The sequence below is a fragment of the Erinaceus europaeus genome, chromosome 8 (genome assembly GCF_950295315.1).
Source record: "Erinaceus europaeus chromosome 8, mEriEur2.1, whole genome shotgun sequence".
In the NCBI taxonomy this organism is placed as follows: Eukaryota; Metazoa; Chordata; class Mammalia; order Eulipotyphla; family Erinaceidae; genus Erinaceus; species Erinaceus europaeus.
Genome location: NC_080169.1, coordinates 1,013,879 through 1,038,322, shown reverse-complemented (window position 1 = coordinate 1,038,322; position 24,444 = coordinate 1,013,879). Strand labels below are relative to the sequence as shown.

Here is a 24,444-nt window from a genome sequence, read left to right as displayed (position 1 = left end):
CGTCGTGTTTTCATCATGGACTGAGTCCACAGGCACTATCTGCTGTGTGAACTTTACCTTCAAGTCAATAGATTTAGAACCTTTATAGCGCCTGAGATTTCAACAGATGCCCCAGATAGCTGGAGGAGGAGTTTCTTAGTGCCCTCCTCCCCAATTTCCTCTGTGCCCAAAGCAAGAAGCAGCATGAAGATTACACACAAGAAGTAAGACAGAAAACACAGGGCCTAGTTAGTGGGCTTCTAAAATTCTCCTCTTGGCAGCATGAATGCCTTAGCTCCTCTGTCAAGCAGCTGCCACTCTCCCAGCCTCCTCTGTCTCCTCCTTGTCCTCTCCGGGCCTGAGCATACCATTTAGAAGAAGGAAGGATCCTAGCCTGAGTGGTTTGTGTGTGCGTTGTGGCTATCCTGGTCCTCTTCCAATCTAGACAAGTGTGCTGTTTCTTCTTCTAACTCCCTGTAGTTCGTATTCCATGTAACCTTCTTCTTCCTGTCTAGCCAGCTGCTCCCAGCACCACAGTGAGGTGGTAAACAGCTGGAGGCAGCTACCCCCCAGAGCAGGCTGCATAGCAGCGGTAGGTGAGCTCTTCTGGGACACTTTGTCTATCAGCTTGTTAAATTTTTAAAGCATTTGACATCTGGCAGGAAGAAAAGTCTGGTGAAGGGAAGAGCCTATTGCCACCCCCAGAGCCTCAGTAAACTTGAAGCGCAGCTCTAATTCAAATGAGATGATAACAACAATGGAAAATAATAGACCTTTGCAGAGAAGGTGATCTATGTAAATGAGTTTCTCAGCATCAAATATATATATTTATATATATATATAGTGATTGATTTGTGGAGACTGAGAAATTGAGTGGGAAGAGATAGGGAGAAAGAGACACACACCAGCAGCATTGCTTCACCTCTTGTGAAGCTTCTCGCTCTACTGGTGGGGATCCAGGGCTTGAACCTGGGTCCTCGAGCATTATAGCATGTGCACTGTACCAGGTGCACCACCACCCAGCCCCTGCATGGACTACTTCATTAACAACCTATGATAAAAATTAGCCTTAAATCTCATATATCCTAGGGTACCATCCTTCTACGTATGAAGTTAAGCATTTTTAAGTTGAACAAGAAGAATAATGAAATAGTCAAATGTCCTCAACATTTTTTAATGTAAAGTGTGTATCGGCATATAATCAAAGTCACCTCTTTTTTTTGTGATGAAGATTCCATTGTAAGTGAAAGTGACAGAATCCGAGAAAATTATTTCAGGGAAACACTTTGGGTGGGTCTCTTCCATTCACGGCTGCCTTTTAGACCGATCCTTTCCCTTCATAATCCCGTGTGTCACTGGAAATATATGTTCTGAGGTGAGAAGGGGCCCATCTGGTCGGGCACAGACATTACCAGACACAGTTCTTCTTCTAGCGTTTGCCCTTCTTCCGTAGCCAGTCAACAGCGTCAGGTTGAGCCTGATGTCAAGTTTCGAGACCTCCTTTGAATCTGGAGAGGTGGCAGTCGTTGACTATGTGGGTCATAGTCTGTCTGGAGCCGCAGGGGCAGTTCGGGTCGTCTCTGGCTCCCCAGCGATGGAACATAGCGGCGCACCGGCCACGGCCTGTTCGATAGCGATTGAGGAGGGCCCAATCATAACGTGCTAGGTCAAAGCCGGGTTGACGCTCGCAGGGGTCTGTGATGAGGTGTTTGTTCTTGACCTCAGCTGACTGCCAACTCTGTTTCCAAGAGTCTGGAACAGAGAAGTTCAGTGTAGGCGTAGGGGACCAGATTGGGTGACGAGACGTCAAGCATTGGACAGGGTGGGCGAAGATATCCGCGTATATTGGCAGGTCCGGTCGAGCGTAGACACAGTGACCTGACCCCAGTTCCCCATGGGAACATGCTTGACATGAGGAGTGAGCCGTGGTGCAGTGCTTCACTCTCTGTCTCTCTCTGCTATTCTCTCTCTCTCTGTTTGTCTCTCACCTTCTACCTAGAAGCAAAAAAAAAAAAAAGTGGCCACCAAGAGCAATGGTCAAGAAGAGGAAGGAGTGGAATGTGTCTTTCTTTTTAAAATGTTATTAGTGGGAGTCGGGCGGTAGCGCAGCAGGTTAAGCGCATGTGGCACAAAGCACAAGGACCGGCGTAAGGATCCTGGTTCAAGCCCCCGGCTCCCCACCTGCAGGGGAGTCGCTTCACAGGCGGTGAAGCAGGTCTGCAGGTGTCTGTCTTTCTCTCCCCCTCTCTGTCTTCCCCTCCTCTCTCCATTTCTCTCTGTCCTATCCAACAACTACAACATCAATAACAACAACAATAATAACTACAAAAATAAGGCAACAAAAGGAAATAAATAAATATTAAAAAATGTTATTAGTGATTTAATGATCATGATTAACAAGGCTGTAAGATAACAAGGATGCAACTCCATTCAGTTCCCTCCACCAGAGAGAGTTCCATGTCCCATCCCTCCATTGGAAGCTTCCCTATTCTTTATCCCTCTGGGAATATGGACCAAAAAAGATGTTTTTTCTTTTCTTTTTGCCTCCATGGGCTAGGTGCATGTACTATGAACCCACTACTCCTATAGCCATTAAAAAAATTTTTTTTTGATATGACAAAGAGAAATTGAGAGGGGAAAGGAAGAGAGGGAGAGAGAGAGAGTGACATCTGCATGCCAACTGCATGGGAAAAGCTTCATGAATGGTGAAGCAGAGCTGCTGGCCTCTCTCCCTCTCTGACCTCCATCTTCCCTCTTGATTTGTGTCTCTAGCCAATAAATAAAAATTATTAAAAAATTAAAAGAGAGAGAGATGTGCAGACCTGCTTCACTGCTTGTGAAGTTTCCCCTGAAGTTGGGGAGTGGCGGCTCAAACCAGGATCCTTGCATAGATCTGTGTGCTTAGCCAGGTGTGCCACCACTTGGTGCTCTGAACCAAAATTCTTTTTTAATTTTTTTAGTTTTTATTTATAAAAAACATATGAAAAATTGCTCAGGTCACTGAGCAAAAATTGCCAGGTCACTGACTGTCAGAGAAATCCAAATAAAGACAATATTGAGATACCACCTCACCCCTGTGAGAATGGCATACATCAAAAAGGACAGCAGCAACAAATGCTGGAGAGGCTGTGGGGACAGAGGAACCCTTCTGCACTGCTGGTGGGAATGTAAACTGGTCCAGCCTCTCTGGACAGCAGTCTGAAGAACTCTCACAAGGCTGACATGGACCTTCCATATGACCCAGTAATTCCTCTCCTAGGGATATACCCCAAGGACTCCATAACACCCAACCAAAAAGATAAGTGTACACCTGTGTTTATAGCAGCACAGTTTATAATAGCTAAAACCTGGAAGCAACCCAGGTGCCCAACAGCAGATGAGTGGCTGAGAAAGCTGTGGTATATATACACAATGGATTATTACACAGCTGTGAAGAACAATGAACCCACCTTCTCTGACCCATCTTGGAGGGAGCCAGAAGGAATTATGTTAAGTGAGTTAAGTCAGAAAGACAAACACGAGTATGGGATCTTCTTCTTCTAGCATTTGCCCTTCTTCCATAGCTAGTCAACAGCAAAGCTGTCAGGAGCTGCTTGTTGCTGGCTTTGAAAGTGACTGGGATCCATGTGGATTCAGTTGGCTAGGAAGGATCGTCAGTTTCCCCAATGAATGGGTACTCACGGGATGCACCACGAGAAGGTCGATTCAATGCAACCCGAGTATGGGATGATCCCACTCATCAACAGAAGCTAGAAAGAAGAACAGAAAGGGAAACTCAAAGCAGATTCTGACTGGGTTTGGAGTAGGGCAGCAAAGTAAAAAATCTCTGGGTGGAGGGAGAGAGTGGGTGCTCAGCCTCACTGCCCCCAGTGAGGGAGGGAGGACTGGGACACAGACTTTTAGCGATGGGAATGGTATTAATAGACACTCCTATTAACTTACAGTCTCACAAATTACAATTTTTCCCCTCTCATAAATTATTCAATTTATAAGAGAGGGGGAAATGGATTGAATGTCTCAAACATTTGGTTGCACATTTTGTTCCTTCAGTCTAAGCACTTAAGACTTCAAATTAGTAATCGGATTGAACTTTAACAGTGGGCTTAAATTGTTAATACATTTCTAATAATGACTTGCTCTTTGAAATAGTAAATCTCCTAAAAGCTTAGACCAGGGAGAACAAAAGCAACTTGTGGTGTTCCTTTATAAGCTACAGCTATAAGTAAATAGCATAAAAAGACCAACATTCTTTATGGGGAGCAGAAGGTGGGAGTTCTGGCTTCTGTCATTGCTTCTCCACTGGACATTGGTGTTGGCAGGTGGATCCACACCCCCAGCCTGTTTCTGTCTGTCCCTAGTGGGGCAGGGCTCTGGGGAGGGGAGGCTCTAGGACATAGTGGTGAGGTCTTCTGCCCAGGGAAGTCAGGTTGGAGTCATGGTAGCATCTGCAACTTGGTGGCTAAAGGCAGTAAGATGAGAAGCAGGACAAGTTGTTTAATAAACAGGACCCCAAAGGCAGGAACTCCATGTAGATTCATCCCAAGGCAGCGTGATTCTGTGGGAATCTTCTCACTGAAGACAAAGTTGGTGAGTAAGCTTAAAACTAGTGAGCGAGAGGGAGACAAAGCAGGCCCTGTACTCACTACATTTTTTTTAGCTTCCCTGTCTTAACCGAATTAGATGATGAGAACCTCACAAGGAGAGCTGAGCGCTTAGTCTGCTCTACCTTCATTTCTAACACGTGAGTGAGGAAGCCAAGACTCTCCAAACATAAGTTCCGGTTCAGCCAGCTGGCTGTCGCTGGCATCAAAATTCTAGCTCCGCTCCCACTCCAAACGACACACCCTGCTCAGATTCTCCACCACAGACAGCTTGGTGTGTGAGATCAGTCAGAAAGAGAAGGATGAGCATGGGCTAGGAGCTCACTCATGCACAGAAGTTGAGAAATAAGAACAGAAATGGAAACACAAAGCAGAACTTGGTGTGGGTTTGGTGTATTGCACCAAAGCGGTGGGGCTGGGGGTGAGAGTGTTTTGCAGAAAACTGAGAAATTTTACACATAAACCACTGACTGTACCTGTAAACCATTATCCCCCCCCCCCCCGCCAATAAAATAGGCCATCAGAAATGGTGGAATCATAAGAGAATATATATATGAATTTTTAAAATGTTTTCATTTTAATTGGGTTAGTACTGACTACTCCCAAAGCAGAAAGCTTTGAGGGTACTATTTTATTCTTCCTGGTGTATGTCACCACACCACGCCTACAGTCATAGAGGCAGTAAACCTCCACCAGAGTCCACTGGGCCCCCGGCACCTCCCCCTTTACTAAGTTCAGTTCTGCAGTCAGTCTGAGATTTTGTTTCCATTTGACTTTGTTCCCTTGGCTCCCCCCCACCCCTGCCTATTTATAAATGAATTTATGTGGTATATATTTTTTTCTCCTAATGTATTTCACTTAGCAAAAGACTCTCCCCAATGCATTTTGTTACAGAGGACAAGATCTCATAGCTGGATAGTGTTCGAATGTGTGTACATACCACAACGTGTTAGTCCAGTCCTGTTACTGGGGTTGGGGTTGGTTGATTCCATAGCCTGACTGTTATAAAGAGCTCTACAATATGGGGGCAGGTGGTGGTGCACCTGGTTGAGTGCACACATTACAATGCACAAGGACCAGGTTCGAGTCCCCAGTCCCTACCTGCGGGGTGGGGAGGGGGAAGCTTCACGAGTGGTAAAGCAAGGCTGCAGGTGTCTCTCTGCCTCTTTCTTTCTCCCTTCCCTCTCAATTTCTCTGTCTCGATCCAATAAATAAAGATAATAAAAAATAATAAAAATAGCTCTATAATGAAACTAAATGTTCATACATCTTTTCAAATAAGTCTTTTTTCTTCAGATAGAAAGAAGTAGAAGTGCTGGATGTTATGGCCCTGCGTTTGTTCACTTTCTGAAAGTCTCCAGTGTTCTCTTTAGGAATGGAGGCAATTCTTACTCCCCCACCAGAGTACGTGACTTCCTTTTCCTCCACACCTTTGCCCATAGTTGTAGTTTCTGTTTCTGGTTTTATTGTTGTTGTTGTTGTTTATTTGTTTTTTCTTTGAATGAGGCCATTCTCGCAGACTGGCGATATAGTAATGATAAGGTGAAATCTCACTGCTGATCTGCTTTTATTGATTTTCGTCACCAGAGTGTCACCATTCCACTCTGACTTTCTGATTTTTTTTTTATTAGTGATATAGAGGGAGAGCAAGGAAGGGAAAGACATCACTGGGCCAAATATCCGTCAGTGCAGTGGAGGCCAAGTGTCCTGCACAGCAGAGCAGGTGCACTAGCCAGGTGAGCTGTGTTGCTGGCTCTGATTTACATTTTATGGGAACTGATTTCAAAATTTGCCCAAAGACTCTATTTATAAGGCAGTTTGACACTCTCCCCCACCTTTTTTTTTTCTTCTTTTTATAAACTATTGACACCCTCGGAGCTAACTCTGAGAACATTGTATTGTGAACTTCCAGAAAGAAGAAATCCTATACACAAGTTTCTGAATCTGATTGCTCAGTGTGCACTAAGTACACACTAGATCAATATCTGTGAACAAATTAAAAAATAAAGTGAGCTTTTTCTCTTTTAAAAAAATTGTTAGTGAATTAATATTGACTTACAAAATTATAAGATAGCAAGGGCGTAACTCCACACCATTCCCACCACCAGAGTTCTGTGTTCTCATTACCTCCATTGGAAACTGCAGCAGTTCTCCTAAAGTCACAGATATGGTTTGAATACACACACACACACACACACACACACACACACACACACACACACATCCATTTTTTCTATACTCCTGCCTTCTCTTCCTTTCTAAGTCACAACTACTACTTCTGAGTCTCCTTCCTCCTCCTCCCCTCCCCCTCCTCTTCCCCCTCCTTCTACTTTTTTTCTTTCTCCTGGTCTTGATGGAATTGGAGTTAAGTCATTGAGAGCCCACTGGTCATCTTCCCTTAACATTTACCCCTCTGAGAGTCTGAACCCAGGGTCTTTATGGGGAGCAGAAGGTGGGAGTTCTGGATTCTGTCATTGCTTCTCCACTGGACATGGGTGTTGGCAGGTGGATCCACACCCCCAACCTGTGTCTGTCTGTCCCTAGTGGGCAGGGCTCTGGGGAGGGGAGGCTCCAGGACACACGGGTGAGGTCATCTGCCCAGGGAGGTCAGGATGGAATGATAGTAGCATCTGCAACTTGGTGACTGAAAGGTGGTAAGATAGAAAGCAGGAGAAAATGTTTAATAAACAGGAACCAAAAAGTAGGAATAGAGCAGATGTAAGTAGGGATTTTAGGGTGAAAGAAACTAGACAGTCTATTTTAGCTGTGTTCCTAGGAGCCCACGAATTTAGTATTTCTTGCTGGAGCTTGGTAGCTAACATGCAGGTAGACCAAAAATATTGTCTGGGAAGACAGTGTCAGAGTTGAGGCTAGGGCTAGAAATATGGATTAGGGCAGAGAGATGCTCCCAAACTTGAAAATATATCCATATAATTAGCTGTTTACCTCATCAATCTAATCCAGGGCTCAAATATACTTATATTTAGATTTCTTTTTTTTTAATTTTCTTTATTTATTAGACAAAGGCAGCCAGAAATTGAGAGGGAAAGAGAAATAGAGAGGAAGAGAGACAGAGAGACCCTCACAGCACTGCTTCATCACTCTCAAAGCTTTCCCCCTACAGGTAGAGACCAGGAGCTCGAACCCAGGACCTTGAGCATTGCAACTTGTGTACTCAGCCAGTGCACCACCACTATGTCTCTTTTCCTCACTCTATCTCCCCTCACCTCTCTCAATTTCTGTCTCTGTTCAATAATGTATATATATATTTTAATATTTATTCCCTTTTGTTCTTATTGTTTTATTGTTGTAGTTATTGTTGGATAGGACAGAGAGAAGTGGAGAGAGGAGGGGAAGACAGAGAGGGGGAGAGAGAGACAGACACCTGCAGACCTGCTTCACCGCCTTTGAAGCGACCCCCCTACAGGTGGAGAGCAGGGGGCTCGAACCAGGATCCTTACACCGGTCCTTGCGCTTTGCGCCATGTGCGCTTAAGCCACTGCGCTACCGACCGACTCCCAATAAATAAATATCTTTAAAAAGAAAGAAATCCTTATAAGAGAAACACCCCTCTGCTTAAGTCTGCTACTACAGGAAGAAGAATAAGACTGCTTAAGGAACTTTTATCACAATCGCAAATAGTCTCTGTCTCTTTTAGTTCTTGGGTTATAGAGTCCAGATAAATATACGTTCCAGGAGGGTGGGTATGTTTGTTGGAGTTTTAAGATCAATGCAATAGACCACAGTGCTTGTTGCTTTTGGTAAGTGAGAGAATAGAGATTTCCAGTGGAGGGCCCCAGGCTCTGTCTCTGTGGCCTGTTCACAATATTCACAGTGTTCTCAAAGGGCAAGAATGTGTTGCAGAGCTGAAGCTAACACAAATAGTTTGCAAATGAAGATGAGAATTATCTGTGACAGTGTAGAACTGTGGTCCCAAATTAGATGAAATTTCATGAGGCTACAAATTAAATAACTCCTTCAGGTTTCAAACCATTAATTTCTAGATGTCAAAACCCAGACCAATCTTGACATAGCCCAACACCTGGAACCACACTGCTAACTGCCACCTTAGGTGCCGTGTGTAGTGGTGAAACACCCACCTGCCAACACCCATGTCCAGCGGAGAAGCAGTGACTGAAGACCTTCCACCTTCTGCTCCCCATAAAGAACTTTGATCCAGACTCCCGGAGGGGGGAAATGTTAGGGGAAGATGACCGGAGGGCTCTGAGCTCCAGTTCCATCAGGACCTGATAGAATTCTATTCTAGTCTTCTATCTGGAGAGAGAGGACAGGAAAAAGGGACACTGGGAAGCCGTAGGAAGTGCAGGTGTGCCTTAGGAAGGACGGAAAGACCATAGGGAGAGAAAAGGGCAAATATCTACGTAAACATAGAAGGTTATAGAAGTCAACCATGGGGCTAGGAGGTGGCGCAGCTGGTTGAGCACACATGTTACAGGGTTCAAGGACCTGGGTTCGAGCCCCCGGCCCCCACCTGCTGGGGGAAAGCTTCACAAGTGGTGAAGCAGAGCTGCAGGGGTCTCTCTGTCTCTCTCTCTTTCTGCCACTCCCCTTCCTCTCCATTTCCAGCTGTCTCTATCCAAATAAATAAATATAATTTTTTAAAAAAGTCAACCCATATCTATGATCTTGGGAGAACTACTGCAGCTTCCAGTGGAGGGAATGGGGATGTGTTGGGAACAGTGGGGAATTGTACCCCTACTGTCTATGATTTCATAAGTCAATATTAAATCACTAATTAAGATAAAACAGCCAGAAGCAGGAAATGTTCCCTATCCCAGGATAGTCAGACCCTATCTCAACATGTTTTATAAGGATACTATAGTTTCTTGAAAAGCACATGGTGAGACAGGAGTCATGCAGAAGGTTTCCACGCTTGAGGCTCTGAAATCCTAGGACCAAACCCAGGCACCACTGACAGCCAGATCTGAGCTGTGCTCTGGTGCCTCTCTCTCTCTCTTTCTCTCTCTCTCTCCTATCTCTATACCCTTCTTTCTGTATCTTATCTCATTCAAATACATATTCTTTATTTTTCTTAAATAGATAGAAGCACATGACCTGGATCAGCAAAACAGTTCATTTGGATAGAGTTACCTGCTTTGCCACACACGTGACACAGGGTCCTGGCTGTCCCCCACCCCGGTCTCTTTGTCTGTGCCTCTCTCTTTCTACATGAGGACGTTATCTTCATATAGGGAAAGCCCCAGTGACCCAAATGTCCTGAAGATGGTTCCATAAGGATCGACTTCAAGGATCAGCAGAGCTTAGAGAGAGAGGAAGGCCTGACACGCATACGGAGACTGTCTGGAGGCGTACTGCAGATGTTTAGACAGCAGAAAAATAGCCGACGCATGGTCATAAAGTAGGTTTGGCTCAATATAAAGAAGCTTTTTCTAAAAGGCATGAAATGCACTGACTAGATGAAGTGCCTCCTTTCACCACAAATATGAAAGCATATTTCATAAGTATTTTGTAAGCTAACTCAGTGGCCATCTATAAAGGTTTTCCTGGAAGGAAATCCCACATTATAAAGTCAGTGGCACCATGAGCCCTGAAGAATGCCAGACCATTCCCAGCATCCTCCAGGGCAGAGCCAAGAGCAGGCAGAGCCAGGCCTTCCCTGCCTCCCCCTGACAGACCTCGAGGGAACCTCTGGCCCAGGATTTATTTTTTATTTTATTTTATTTTTTATGTTTCCATCCTAGGGCGCTGTGAACTAACTGTAACCCATAGAGAAGTTTTGTTTAGTCAATAAAACATTTTAAATTAAGTTTAAATGCCTTTGGGGTAAGATACACACACATTCAAACAATCCACATTGCTTCCTATTGTCTTGAGCCCTAGCTGCTTCACATATTTCTGCTCCTGCCCAATTGCTAAAGGCACTTGAGTTTGTGTAACCTGCCCTGTCCAGTCCAACCTGAAAATAATTTCCTTCTGTGAGTCAGCTTCAGCAAGAGGCAGAAGAGAGGGGAACCTGACAAAGAGTAGCACTCCTTAAGTACTGGCTGAAGAGGGTGAACTTTCGACAGCCCACATTGAACCATTATTCTGCCCCGTGAAATGTGAGCCTCCATCACGCCTCTGAACCCCTTTGCCTCTCTCCCTTTATTGGTGTTTCAGTTCCACAGTCTCTTTTTGCTCCCTGAGCTTTGAGGAATGCAGACTACAGTAAGGGTAAAACTTTCTACTTAGGGAGTCTGGCAGTAGTGCAGCAGGTTAAGCACACTTGGCCCAGGGCTCAGGGACCGATGTAAGGATCCCGGTTCCAGCCCCAGGCTCCCCACCTGCAGGAGGTCACTTCGCAGGCGGTGAAGCAGGTCTGCAGGTGTCTGTCTTTCTCTCCTCCTCTCGGTCTTCCCCTCCTGTCTCCATTTCTATCAGTCCTATCCAACAACAACAGCTATGACAACAATAACAACTACAACAAGCACAGCAACAAGGGCAACAAAATGGAAAAAATAGCCTCCAGGAGCAGTGGATTCGTAGTGCAGGCACCGAGCCCCAGGAATAACCCTGGAGGCAAAAAAAAAAAAACCCTTTCTAAGCTTTTTTTTTTTTTTTTTTTTTTTTTTTCCTAAACCAAGTCAGAAAACAACCCTTGAGGATGATTTACTGTTAGCCACTCTGGACTCAGCAGGATAAAGTCTCCGTTTTGTGGTTAGAGTAATGCTGCCACCTGCTGCTTGTTTGGACAAAATGCCTGTGGCATCTGTCTCCTCCCAGACAGAAATGTTTTCATAATTAAAAATGAGCTCATTCCTTGGATCCTTGGTTGAATTCCAGGCATTACAGAAAATGAAGATGTGGTTGGTCCTCGGGGCTCTGTAGCTCTCTGTTTACCTCTCTAACATAATCATTCTAATAATAAGATTGCTTTTGCCCAGACAAGATATGCCAAACTGGAAGGGTGAAATCTAACTCTATACAAAATTATGGTGGGTGGCAGGGTGGTAGTACACCTGGTTAAGCACACATGGCAGAAAAAGTTGTGTGGTGAAAAATACAGCATCTCATGAATATTAATTATGATGTGATGTCATGAATGATGTTTAATACTAAACTAGTAACGAGTGGATCCTAATAGATGATATAACGGTTATGCTCCACAAAAAATGTATATACACACATACATACGTGTTTATGATATTTTATATGCACATGAAGTCTCCATACTGATATGAATTTGAATATTTCTTCATTGCAACTTTAAAAATATTATTATTACTATGTTGATTACCCACCGCCCTGAAGGAAACAGACTTACATGTGCCTAAGAGCATTCAGCCAGTAAGTAAGAAAGGCAGAATCTGAACCCAGCAGATCTGGTCTGAAATTGTCTGGGTGGCTGGGTCCTGAGGACTAAGTAAATGCCGACAGCACAGATGGTAGCGCAGTTAGCCCCCTTGAGAATGTGGGGGGGGGGGGCAGCCTAAGGGAGTGTAATTAATGGAGTAATGCAGGACTTGAAGTTGCCTCGGGACAAAATCCACCCAGTAGTGAGGGACTAGGGTGACAAGATGTAGTTAGAGGGAAAAGACTGGTAGGACTGAGGAGGGCAAGTCAAGACTTCTTGTCACTGACAGAGGTAGAGAGAGCTCTTCTCGCAGGCACCTAAGTGTCTCAGTTCTGGGGGACTGGACGGCAGCAGAGCACAGGCCTTGCAAGCATTGGAAACCCAAGCTCAATCCTGATACCATGTTGACACTCTGTTTTTCCCTCTCTTATAAATAAAGAATTTTTAAATGGTTAAGCTAGAAATGAATGAATGAATGAATGAATGAATGAATGAATGAATGAATGAATGAAATGGTTCAGTTAGTTATTTTACCAGGGAGATTTCCCAGTACTACAGCTATAATCAAAAATAAATCTGGTCTCTTCTTACCAAATATTTGTCTCCTGAGAACTGGTTTTCAAATTCTGAACAATGAATCTTGTCATCTGATGACATAAGTTATTTATTTTTTTAAGAATTACTGGCCCACGTGAGGTGGGAATTAAACCTGGGGTCTCAGGCACGTGAGTCCTCTGCTGTAGTACAGTGTTTCGTGAGATGGGAATTAAACCTGGGGTCTCAGGCACGTGAGTCCTCTGCTGTAGTACAGTGTTTCGTGAGGTGGGAATTAAACCTGGGGTCTCAGGCACGCGAGTCCTCTGCTGTAGTACAGTGTTTCGTGAGGTGGGAATTAAACCTGGGGTCTCAGGCACGTGAGTCCTCTGCTGTAGTACAGTGTTTCGTGAGGTGGGAATTAAACCTGGGGTCTCAGGCACGCGAGTCCTCTGCTGTAGTACAGTGTTTCGTGAGGTGGGAATTAAACCTGGGGTCTCAGGCACGTGAGTCCTCTGCTGTAGTACAGTGTTTCGTGAGGTGGGAATTAAACCTGGGGTCTCAGGCACGTGAGTCCTCTGCTGTAGTACTGTGTTTCGTGAGGTGGGAATTAAACCTGGGGTCTCAGGCACGTGAGTCCTCTGCTGTAGTACACAGTGTTTTGCTATTTCCTTCTTTGCTAGAAATTCTACTCTACTGTGTTACGATGCGATAGATTTCTGATGGCCCTTGGGAAATATGCCAATAATAAGACAATCTACAGTTTGCCCCACACTTCTGATCTCAGTGCCACTGAGCTGCTTAGGAGTTGTTCCAGAACTTGTGCTCCCTCGATTTCAATTCTTTCTCTTAATCTGCTTTACCTGCGATAATTTTCAGTTAGTTATGTCTTCAATTTCAATACTAATTTCTTCTACAACTCTAAAATGCCTGATCCTCCCTGCATATGTGCTTTCCTCAGATAGGATAGTTTTTAATTTGTAGAAGTTCAACTTGAGTATTTTTCATACATTAAATATATCCACTAACATTTCCTTTAGCTTCTTGGACATAGACACTATACTCATAATAAGTGCTCTAAATTTGAAATTGCTGAGCTCTAGTTTGTATTTCTCCGTGTCACAGATTCCTACTTCAGACTTTGTATTTTTTATTGGGTGTCAGATGTTACTATTACCTTGTGAGTATAAAGTATTATTCTATCCTATAAGTTTTGTTGAGTTCAGACCTTGGACATTGCTCAGAACTTGAAAGCCAGTATTTGAGAGGCAGCTGTTGCTGGAATAAGACCAGATTCAGTTTTAGGTGCAGCTACCCGGGAAGATAGTGGATTCATGATCATAGTGTGATCACTTCAGCTCTTGTTTTAAGGTTCGGTAGGTGAGTGGAAAGCGTCTTCTGCTGTTAGTTCCTCTTCGCTCCTGCAGCAGGAGCCTCTGAGTACTATATCCCCAGGACAGGTCTGTGTCTGGGAACCTGCGTCCTGTCTTCCAGGACTGAGTGAGGGATGGACACTTTCGCCTGGCCCGTGGAGATGGCTCTTACCTCAGAATCTGGTGTTTCTTCACAGGCTTGAATGGATTCCTGTTCATCTGAAATCTCTAGATGCTGCCCATGTGGAATTCTCTCCTCTGCCCTACTGTGCTCTGTAATCTCTAGCCGACATTTTTTTTTTTTCACTTCTTAGCTCTGCCAGAAGCAGGAATTTTGCATGGGCCTATGATGGGCAAACACATTCTATATATTAACTTTTAACTAGAAGCAAAAGTGAGGCCAAAGACATTATTTTATCAAAACACTGTTTAAAATTTTCCCCATCTTGTTACAACAGGCATATTTTAAAAACTTATGTTACAGGGCCAGACAGTGATGTACCTGATTAGGTGCTCACATTACAGTACATAGGATCCGGGTTCAAGTCCCTGGTCCCCACCTATAGGGGGAAAGCTTCCTGAGTGGTGAAGCAGGTCTGAAGATGTCTCTTTGTCTCTCTCCCTCTCTATCTTCTCCTCTCCTCTCAATTTCTGGCTGTCTCTATCCAATAATAAATAAATGTAGTAGGAAGAAAGGAAGTAAAGAAGGAATGAAGGGAGGGAGGGACGAAGGCAAGAAGGCAGTCATTCTTAAAAAAATAAATAACTTATGTCATCAGATGACAAGATTCATTGTTCAGAATTTGAAAACCAATTCTCAGGAGACAAATATTTGGTAAGAAGAGACCAGATTTATTTTTGATTATAGCTACCTGTGAAGATGGTGGATTCATGTCTCCAGAAACCATCTTGCTTTCAGACTGGGGCTGTATGGTTTTAGAGAGGGTCGGGGGTGGGGGGAGAGCTTGGGAAAGGGGTAGTGTCCTGCTTAGGGCAAAGGGATTTAGTCACCAGATCACCAGATAGTCTCTCTGGCATCTGTGGGTGGTGTGTTCAGTCCAGTTTAAGAAGCAGAAATTAATAAGTGAATAAATGAACAAGAAAGCAAGGTAACATTGCTGTGCCAGGTTTGCATTTAGTGGTCTTCTTGGGTCAGGGAAGATGCCTATAAAACTTGCATGGAAGAGAGTGCTGTCCAAGGCAGGTGGTAGTGCACCTGGTGAAATGCTCACATCACAGTGTGCAAGGACCCAGGTTCAAGCCCCTGGTCCCCACCTGCAGGGGGAAAGATTCCCAAGTGGTGAAGCAGGGCTGCAGGTCTCTCTCTCTCTCTCTCTCTTTCTCTCTCTCTCTGTCTGTCTCTCTATCTCCTCTTCCCTCTTGATTTCTCTCTGGTGAAGCAGGGCTGCAGGTCTCTCTCTCTCTCTCTGTCTATCTCTCTATCTCCTCTTCCCTCTTGATTTCTCTCTGGTGAAGCAGGGCTGCAGGTCTCTCTCTCTCTCTGTGTCTGTCTCTCTATCTCCTCTTCCCTCTTGATTTCTCTCTGTCTCTACCCAATAATAAATAAAAATACTTAAGGAAAAAAAATAAAGAAGAGTTCTATCAGTATTTTCTTCTAAGTATCCGATGGTTTCTGGCCTAACATCCAAGTCCTTGATCCATTTGGCGTTGACTTTTGTATGTGGTAGGATATATGTGGTTCAGTTTCATTCTTCTCCAGGTTTCAACCCAATTTTCCCAGCACCGTTTGTTGAAGAAAGTCCCTTTCTCCACCTAGCAGGTTCCACATGGTGGTCTTCATACTAATTATGACGTCTGCTCTCTGGCTTATAGACTGTGTCTTCTCTGGGTTCTTACACAGTGGTAGCTACCACTGGTTTTGTTCATTGATTTATGTCGGATGGGAACAAAGATAAATTGAGAGGGAAGACGGAGACAGACACCTACACCACCGCCTTACCACTTGTGGGGTTTCTACCCTACAGGCGGGACCTGGGGGTTTGAACCTGGGTCCCTGCCAGCTGAAATCTGCAAGGTCACTTTGGAATCTCTCTTATAAAGACTCTGTTCCTACTCATATGAGCTCTATCTTCACGACCAAATAATCTTCCAAAGTTTCCCCTTCCTAATACTATCAATTTGTGGTTTCAGTGTTCAATATAAGAAATTTGGGAGGATATGAACATTAAATCCATAGGGACCAGGTGCTGGTTCACCTGGTTGAGCACAAGGACCCAGGTTCAAGTCCCTGTTCCCTCCCTGCAGGAAGAAAGCTTCAGGAGCGGTGAAGCAGTGCTGCAGGTACCTCTCTGTCTCTCTCCCTCTCTGTCTTCCCCTTCCCTCTTGGTTTCTGTCTGTTTCTATCCAATAAATAAATAAATGTAAGATAAAGATAATTTAAAATGTCTTTAAAGATTAAAAAACAAAAATGAACTTCATTAAGATGTAGATATGCTCATATAGATGTATACATCATCTCTACACATTCGCAAATGTAAATTTGGGGGGAGTCACGGTTTACAGTCCACAATGAAATGCAGTGTTCTGCACACGCCTCACACTTCTCAGTTTTCCACACAACATTCAACCCACTCTAGGCCCTCCTCCGCCACCCTGTTCCGGGACCTGAACTCTCCCTCTGATCCCAGAGTCCTTCACCACCTCCAGTCCCTCTTCTTTTGTTGTGCGTTTTAGTGCTTCCTCACAGTGTGCCTTTCTCAGGGACGTAACATGTAAGGAAGTTTGACCTTGGGCCCGTTGGCAGCCTGCTCCGTACTGATTCCAGGTCTCCTTCTTGCCTTCCACAGGTGCCACAGTGAACAGAACAAACAGCTGCCAGTCTGACAGCAGCGGCTTCCTGGAGGAACCAGCAGAGCAGCCGGGCCTGCAGGTAGTGACCATGTGGGGGACAGGCAGGCTGAGAAGGCAAGAAGACTTGAGCGGGCACTGCCACAGCTGGAAAGGCTGACCAGGTGTCAGGAGACATGCCACAGACACTCGAGGGGCCAGGGACGAGGGAGGCATCCTGACAAGCCACCGTTAAGCGCGACGATCCTCAATCCTTCCCTCTACCCTCGACGACCCTCAATCCTTCCCTCTGCCCTCGACGATCCTCAATCCTTCCCTCTGCCCTCGACAATCCTCAATCCTTCCCTCTGCCCTCGGCGATCCTCAATCCTTCCCTCTACCCTCGACGACCCTCAATCCTTCCCTCTGCCCTCGACGATCCTCAATCCTTCCCTCTGCCCTCGACGATCCTCAATCCTTCCCTCTGCCCTCGACGATCCTCAGTCCTTCCCTCTACCCTTGACGATCCTCAATCCTTCCCTCTGCCCTCGACGATCCTCAATCCTTCCCTCTACCCTCGACGATCCTCAATCCTTCCCTCTACCCTCAACGATCCTCAATCCTTCCCTCTACCCTCGACGATCCTCAATCCTTCCCTCTACCCTCTATTTTTTGCTTTAATTGAGCTTACAGCCCTTACCTTGTGGTTCCTAAGTTGATGTTAACAGTTAGGAGAATCATACCCCTCCTCTCTCTCTCCCTCCCCACCCCCTTGTTATCATCAAAGGTCAGTGTTGGCACTATGAACCCATTGCTCCTGGTGGCCATTTTTTCCCCATTTTATTGGACAGGACAGAGAGAAATTGAGAGAGGAAGGGGAGATGGGGGAGAGAAAGACAGACACATGGAGACCTGGTTTGGCACTTGTGAAGCTGCAGGTGGGGAGCTGGGGGCTCAAACCCAGATCCTTGTGTGGGGGCTTGTGCTTAGTACTATAAGTGCTTAACCAGGTGTACCACCACCACCCAGCCCCCAAGAAAATTATTTCTAAATGCTTCTCTTAAAAAAATTAATCAAATCCCTGCTTCAGTCTGACATATGGTGGTGCCAGGGACTGAACCTGAGTCCTGGGAGCCTCCCATTTGTAAGTGATTGGGATAACCTATATGCTACCCCTCTAACCTTCTTAAACCCAGTGGGCCCTTTCCCTGATGATTTTCCTTTATTTCAATGGTCCCTGCAGGTGCATTCCTTATCCTACAGCCACAGTACTGCCAAGAATGACTACAGCAAACACTCAGACCAGGGCCCCAGCTGCCAGTCCGCCCAACAAGAGTCAGATGAGTCTGACGCCAAGAGCATGGTGAGCACATCTTTCTCGAGTCAAGACTGGAGCTTCTTGGAAGAAAAGGCCTCAGCATCTGTGGTGGAGAAAGACTCTCCGTGGGAGGCCACAAAGGGGCCACCAGAGCCATCCACCCCAGACATGGCCGCCGACACTCTGCGAGAAAGTCTAGGGACAGACACCCCAGTGCAGCCACTCTCAGCCGTGGCTCAGACGGAGGAGGTCCTTGTAGGCATAGCGACTTCCGAGTCTGTCTGCCCTCCAGAAGTCAAGAGGACCCACACCGCAGGCGCGGGAGAGGAGCTTCTGCTGCCTGAGCACAGCCAGCACTGTGAGTCTCAAAGACACCCCGAGACCAACCATCCTGGGGACAAGTGTCTTCACGTGGGCTCTGAGGTGCCGCCAGGAGTAGGCAGTGGACCGTTCTGCCCTGGCACCATCAGCCTCCCCCCTACCAGAGAAGATCCACCTCAGCCAGCATGCAAGCTCGGTGCAGCCGCTGCACCCTCCACACCTGACCTTCGCCGCACAGCTGCCAAGTCCCTCTCCTGCCCAGACACGCCGACTGCAAGGACCCCTCCAGCGAAGCCGATGTGTGAGGCATCAGGTCAGACGCCACCGAGGGCAGAAGAGGAGGTGGAAAATCTTTCTCCAAATGCTGGCTCAGGTGTTGGCAGCTCCCAGTCTGTGACCATCCGGACGCCCTGCAGTCTGGCCACAGACGCCCACAGGGTCATGGCCTTGGAGACTGACTCTAGAGGAGCAGCTTGGGAATGCACAATCACCACAGCGGGACCAGTGCTGGGGACAAAAGCAAAGCAAGTCAAGGATGCCTGGGTCCAGACGCATCTGTGTGAGCCCTGGCTCTGGCACTATGGTCCAGCTCCAAGCAGCAAGAGCTTGTCACACACAGCCCAGCCCCTCACCAAATCTGTCTCTCTAGACACCGGCTTGTCCAGCATCTCCTCCATGGGCACCTCCCCAGCCACACCCGCCCACAGCTGCTTCTGCTGCCATCACCATCCTCACCGCCACTCAGAAAGGGCAAGTCCCCACACTGTGTCCTCAGCCTGCAGGCACTGGCCCTGCCCACATACTCACCATCCGGAGGAGCAGTTGATGAAGACTTTGGGAGCTCTGCAGGCAGCTACAGTGAGGCAGCTGTGCTCTGTAAGTACTTGGCTCCCCCGCCAAGGTGAGAAGCCAGCGTTCCTGTGGCAAACCCTGTGGGGTCAGTGCAGCCTGCCTTTCTGAATGACAGCTCTCAGGACAGACATTTCCACTTCAGATCACAAGTCGTGTATTGCTTGTGATTTATTTATTTGTATTTATTTTTTGCCTCCAGGGTTATTGCTGGGACTCAGTGCCTGTGCTACAAATCCACTGCTCCTGCTGGCTGTTTTTTTCTCTTTCTTTCTTTCTTTCTTTCTTTTCTTTTCTTTCCTTCTTCTTCTTCTTCTTCTTCTTCTTCTTCTTCTTCTTCTTCTTCTTCTTCTTCTTCTCTATTTTACTGGATAAGACAGAGAGAAATTGAGAAGGAAAGGGGTAATAGAGAGAAGGAAAGACAGACACCTGCAGATCTGCTTCGCTGCTTGTGAAGCTTCCCCCTTACAGGTGGGGTGCAGGGGACTGGAACCTGGGTCTTTGCATGGGCCACTGTGCTTAACCAGGTGCACCGTCACCCGGCCCCTTTTGTGCTAGATTTTCACAGACATCCAACACAGTGCCCGACACACAGAAAGGCCTAGACAAAACTACTTGTGTTTTGAACACACACAAAAAAAACTACTGTTCTTTTCTGTCAGGTTTCCTTCTCAATTTATCAGTACTCTTATCTTGAATCTAGACCCTCTCAGACCATGTAGAGGGACTTTGAGTTTACATGTGTTAAACTCGTTTAAAAGAAGATATTGAGGCTACTGAATGATTCCCATGCTTGGTCAGGCCCTCATAAATCAATAAGCTTTCATCCAGACTCCCAGAGGGATAAAGAATAGGGAAGCTTCCAATGGAGGGAATGGGACATGGAACTCTGATGGTGGGAACTGTGTGGAATTGTACCCCTGTTATCTTACAATCTTGTGAATCATCATTAAATCACTTATTTAAAGTTTTTAAAAATCAGTAAGCATTTAGAGCTCCCTTTTCACTAATTCTGAAGGTCAGACATGATCTAGAAAGTCAGTTTATTCATTGATCAAAAATTAAAGTATCACATGTGAAGATGCATATGGATAAAAATTTTAAAAGTTGAGGCACCATAACTGTAGGGCTGACATTGACTCTTCAGAAACTAATTGTTTGAATAGGCCTGGATCAGTAGAGAAGGCCTTGTATTTCATGGGGCAACAACTCAAACTTTACACTGGGCAAGGGATGAAGACTCAAACACCCACCCACCCCGACCCCCCCCCAAAAAAATCTAAGGTTTCTTTTATTTCTGAAACTATTTCTAGACTTGAAATGGAGTGCACTGCCATGTCTATGAAAGACCACAAGATGGCAGTGTTTCAGAGTCTCCCCTATCTCTCCCTGCACAGGATCTGGGGGAGATTTTTCGAGTCAATGTAGTCCCTTTATTTAATCTTGTTTTCACTTTATTCACCCAAGGTGATTGGGCCTCCCGAATACGGCCTTGCTTTGAATGGTTTATTGCATGAATAGTATTGGGTCTGCAGATGTCAACGACAGGAACTATGGTATAACAGCTAAGACTAATGTAACTATTCTTAGCAAGTCAAACACATGTCATCCAAACACATGTGTTCATTGTTATTAAGATGTGACACAAAGCAGTACTCAGCACCATTTCAAACAAAATCAAATGACATTCAGCTTTTTCTCAGCACTCACCCCTCTCCCGTGTCACCTTGACCTCCAGACTGGCTTCCTGTCTCAGAAGTGAGGTGCGGGGACTAACCCAAAGGACAGCTGTTCTGTCCTAGTCAAGCATTCCTGCTAGTTACTCCAAGAAGCTAAAGACTGAGCACTCCTCACTGAGCATCAGGGTTTTGCTAATAATGTGTCAGCCCCCCCCCCACCCCCCAAAGGCAGGCTCTGTGTGGGAAGATGAACTGAGGAGAATCTGCAAAGAAGTCCTTCTCAGCTCTTGCTAATGATATATGTTCTCAGTGCACTGTCCGTGAGGTGGAAACAATGAAGAGAGTCTGCCAGAGCTTCCGGGAGCATCTAGAAGAAATCGAACAGCACCTTGTGGGACAGCAGGCACTCCTGTCTGGGGACATGTCAGAAGAGGAGAGGTAATTATACAGGGGAGCCATCAAAGTAAGTGCCAGCCCACACAGCTGGAGCAAGGAAAGGTAATTAGGGCTGGACAGATGTGCACAGGGGAGCGGGGATGACAGGCAGTTGGCCACTGTTCCCTCTGCCTTCCGGATTCTGCTTCTGCTTTCTTGGTGGGAGTCTATGAGTGCCACTTGGCTGACAGCAGTACTTATTCTCTGAGGCCAGGGCTGTCTTAGGTCAGAAGATGAGCCATCAGCTGGGGAGGGGACCAGCCAGCAGGGGTGAGTGGGTGTCAGGCAAGCTCAGGTTAGGGGTTATGAAAGCTTCTAAAATCTGCCCTGTGCTCACATAGACCAAAAATCTGTGTCCCAGGAAGCAGATTAGGTTGGTTAGCAGTGGTCTGAGGGGAAGGACTGGGGATTCTGTATAAAGAAACAAGAGAGTTCTCTACTTAGGGAAGTGCAGGAATGCACTCCAAGGGCAGAGTCAAAGTTATTCAAACAAAGAAAAATATTCCACGACTGAAGTTTATTCTCAGGAAGGCTGGCATGGCAAACACCCTTCAGTCTGAGAGACACAGGAGAAGTGTCCACCCTCACAAACAATAGCTCTTTTTTTTTTTTGCCTCCAGGGTTATCTCTGGGCTCAGTGCCTGCACTATGAATCCACTGCTCCTGGAGGGGACATTTCCCCCATATTTTATTGGATAGGACAGAAAGAAATTGAGAAGGGAGAAGAAGATAGAGAAGGGGAGATATAACTAGACATCTGCAGACCCTCTTCACCACTCGAGAAGTGACCCCTCTGCAGGTGGGGAGCCGAGGGCTCAAACTTGGGATCCTTGCACTCACACGATGCTGCACTTAACCCAGTGCACCACCACCCGACCCCGGTTCATCTTTTTATAGGTTTGTAACAAAGAAATTCCACAGAAAGCTGAATAAGGGGCACATCTGGAAAGGAGTTTAGGGCCACAGCAAAGATATAGATGGCACAGGGTAAATATCAAATGGCAGGCACATCAGTTATCTCAGGACAGTTACAGTATCTTTACAGTTTTACTAACTAATCCTACATGGTATCAAGGTAGGTGATAATCTGAAGGTTAACAGGTCACAGAGTTTCCCATCAGTTCTTGGGTGACAGTGTTGGTGGAGGGGAAGGCATTGGCCTCCCGAGTTCCCACTGGTCTCTGGGAAGTCATGGAGTTGTCAGCCTTACAGAGTGATTACATCGTGGTTTGTGGACACTTTCCAAAACTGGATGGATGGTGCCATTAGCTGCACAAAGTGACAGACTTACTAAAAGTCATCAGCTTGTACTCTTCAACAGGTGAGCCCGAAGGCATAGAAACTAATCTGCACTGCAGTCACTCAAACAATTTAAAAAAGGGGTGGAGGGGGAGTCAGGCGGTAGCGCAGCCAGTTAAGCGCAGGTGGCGCAAAGCGCAAGGACCAGCGTAAGAATCCCGGTTTGAGCCCCTGGTTCCTCACCTGCCCGGAAGTTGCTTCACAGGCGGTGAAACAAGTTCTGCAGGTCTGTCTTTCTCTCCCCCTCTGACTTCCCCTCCTCTCTCCATTTCTCTCTGTCCTATCCAACAACGATGACAACAATAATAACTGCAACAATAAAACAAGGGCAACAAAAGAGAATAAATAAATATTTTTTAAAAGGCCTCTGGAAATGTATATGTGTGCAGGCCCTGAATACAATTAAAGATGCAGACAGGGAGTCCTGCGGTAGCGCAGCGGGTTAAGCGCAGGTGGTGCAAAGCTCAAGGGCCAGCTCAAGAATCCCAGTTCAAGCCCCCAGCTCCCCACCTGCAGGGGAGTCGCTTCATAGGCAGTGAAGCAGGTCTGCAGGTGTCTTTCTCTCCCCCTCTCTGTCTTCCCCTCCTCTCTCCATTTCTCTCTGTCCTATCTAACAACAATGACATCAGTAACAACAATAATAACTACAACAACAATAAAAAACAAGGGCAATAAAAGGGAAATAAATTTAAAAATTAAAAAAAAGAAGCAGACATTTTCTTTTTCAAGAAATGTCAAAAGATTGGGCGGTGGCACACCTGGCTAAGCGCTCACATTCCAGTACACAAGGACCTGGGTTCAAGTCCCTGGTCCCCACCTGCAGAGGGACGGCAGGGCTGCAAGTGTCTCTCTGTCTCTTTCCCTCTCTATCACCCCCCTCCCTCCTCAAGTTCTCTCTCTCAGTCCAATAATAACAATAGTAATAAAGAGTCATGAGAAATGTCAGGAGTCATGTGCCTATTGAGAAGAGAGGGGAAAGTGTCCCGTGGGCAGTCTTGGGCGACTGTGAAATGTGGTTTTCTGCTGCTCACTTGCAGGGAGGAGGCTGAACAGCTACAAGCTTTACGCGAGGCACTGCGGGAGCAAGTGGAAGAGCTAGAATTTCAGCTAGGAGACCGGGCTCGACAGATCAGAGAAGGGATTCTGTTGGTAAGAAGGACGGGTCGGGGAAGGCGGAACTGCCTCCATCCTGTCCACCAGGGTAGGGTTGTGTTCGGTGAAAGATCTTGTGTGCGGATTTCAGATTCTGGAACTGTGTCAAGACTTTCATTTTCAGCGACTCAGCTGAAGCTTACACAAGTTGGTTCCTTTGGTCACAGGACCCGTGGAGAGCCACGGTCAGACGGCCTGCTGGTGGTGATTGAGGGTTAGGACTGGAGCCACCCCGCTCCCATTCAATATTTCCCCACTGCCCTATAAGTAAGTGGGAGATAAGTGGGCAATGGAACCGCCCACCTGGATAGGGCACGGCTTTGTCATGCCGAGGACACAGGATTGAGCCTGACGCCACCTCACTGGGGGAAGAAGCTTCAGTGCTATGGTCTCTTTCGTTCTCCATCTGCCTCTCTGCCTCTCTGTCTTTTCTTTTCAAGCCAGAGCACAGCTCTGCTCTGGTTAATGGGGGTGCAGGGGATTGAACCTGGGACTTTGGAGCCTCAGGCATGAGAGTCGTTTTGCATAACCATTATGCCATGTACCCTTGCCACCTCTCTGTCTCTACAAAAACAATACACACATACATTTTAAAAAAAAGCTATCATTAGCTTAGTCTCCCAGTGAGAACAAAACACAGCATATTTTTTTCTGTACATGTGTGTAACATTTCTTAGTTTTCCATATAACATGATGGTGGAGGAGGATCTAGTGGGGGTTGAATTGTCATGTGGAAACAAAACACAGCTTTTAAAGTAAGTCATGGCTGCAAGCTCACAGGAGCCATGCTGTAGAAGCCACT

General features: G+C 46.1%; 2 protein-coding genes across 2 annotated transcripts in view; both read left to right on the top strand.

Annotated features, from left to right (window-relative positions):
* Nucleotides 1-24,444, top strand: part of PPP1R17 (protein phosphatase 1 regulatory subunit 17) — a 749,123-nt gene that overhangs the window by 671,764 nt on the left and 52,915 nt on the right. The window lies entirely within an intron of this gene.
* Nucleotides 1-24,444, top strand: part of ITPRID1 (ITPR interacting domain containing 1) — a 95,847-nt gene that overhangs the window by 69,326 nt on the left and 2,077 nt on the right. The window contains exons 9-12 of the mRNA XM_016191658.2: nucleotides 16,610-16,692; nucleotides 17,833-19,104; nucleotides 21,067-21,194; nucleotides 23,528-23,639. Coding sequence (XP_016047144.2) covers nucleotides 16,610-16,692; nucleotides 17,833-19,104; nucleotides 21,067-21,194; nucleotides 23,528-23,639 — 1,595 coding nt within the window. The remainder of the gene's footprint in view (nucleotides 1-16,609; nucleotides 16,693-17,832; nucleotides 19,105-21,066; nucleotides 21,195-23,527; nucleotides 23,640-24,444) is intronic.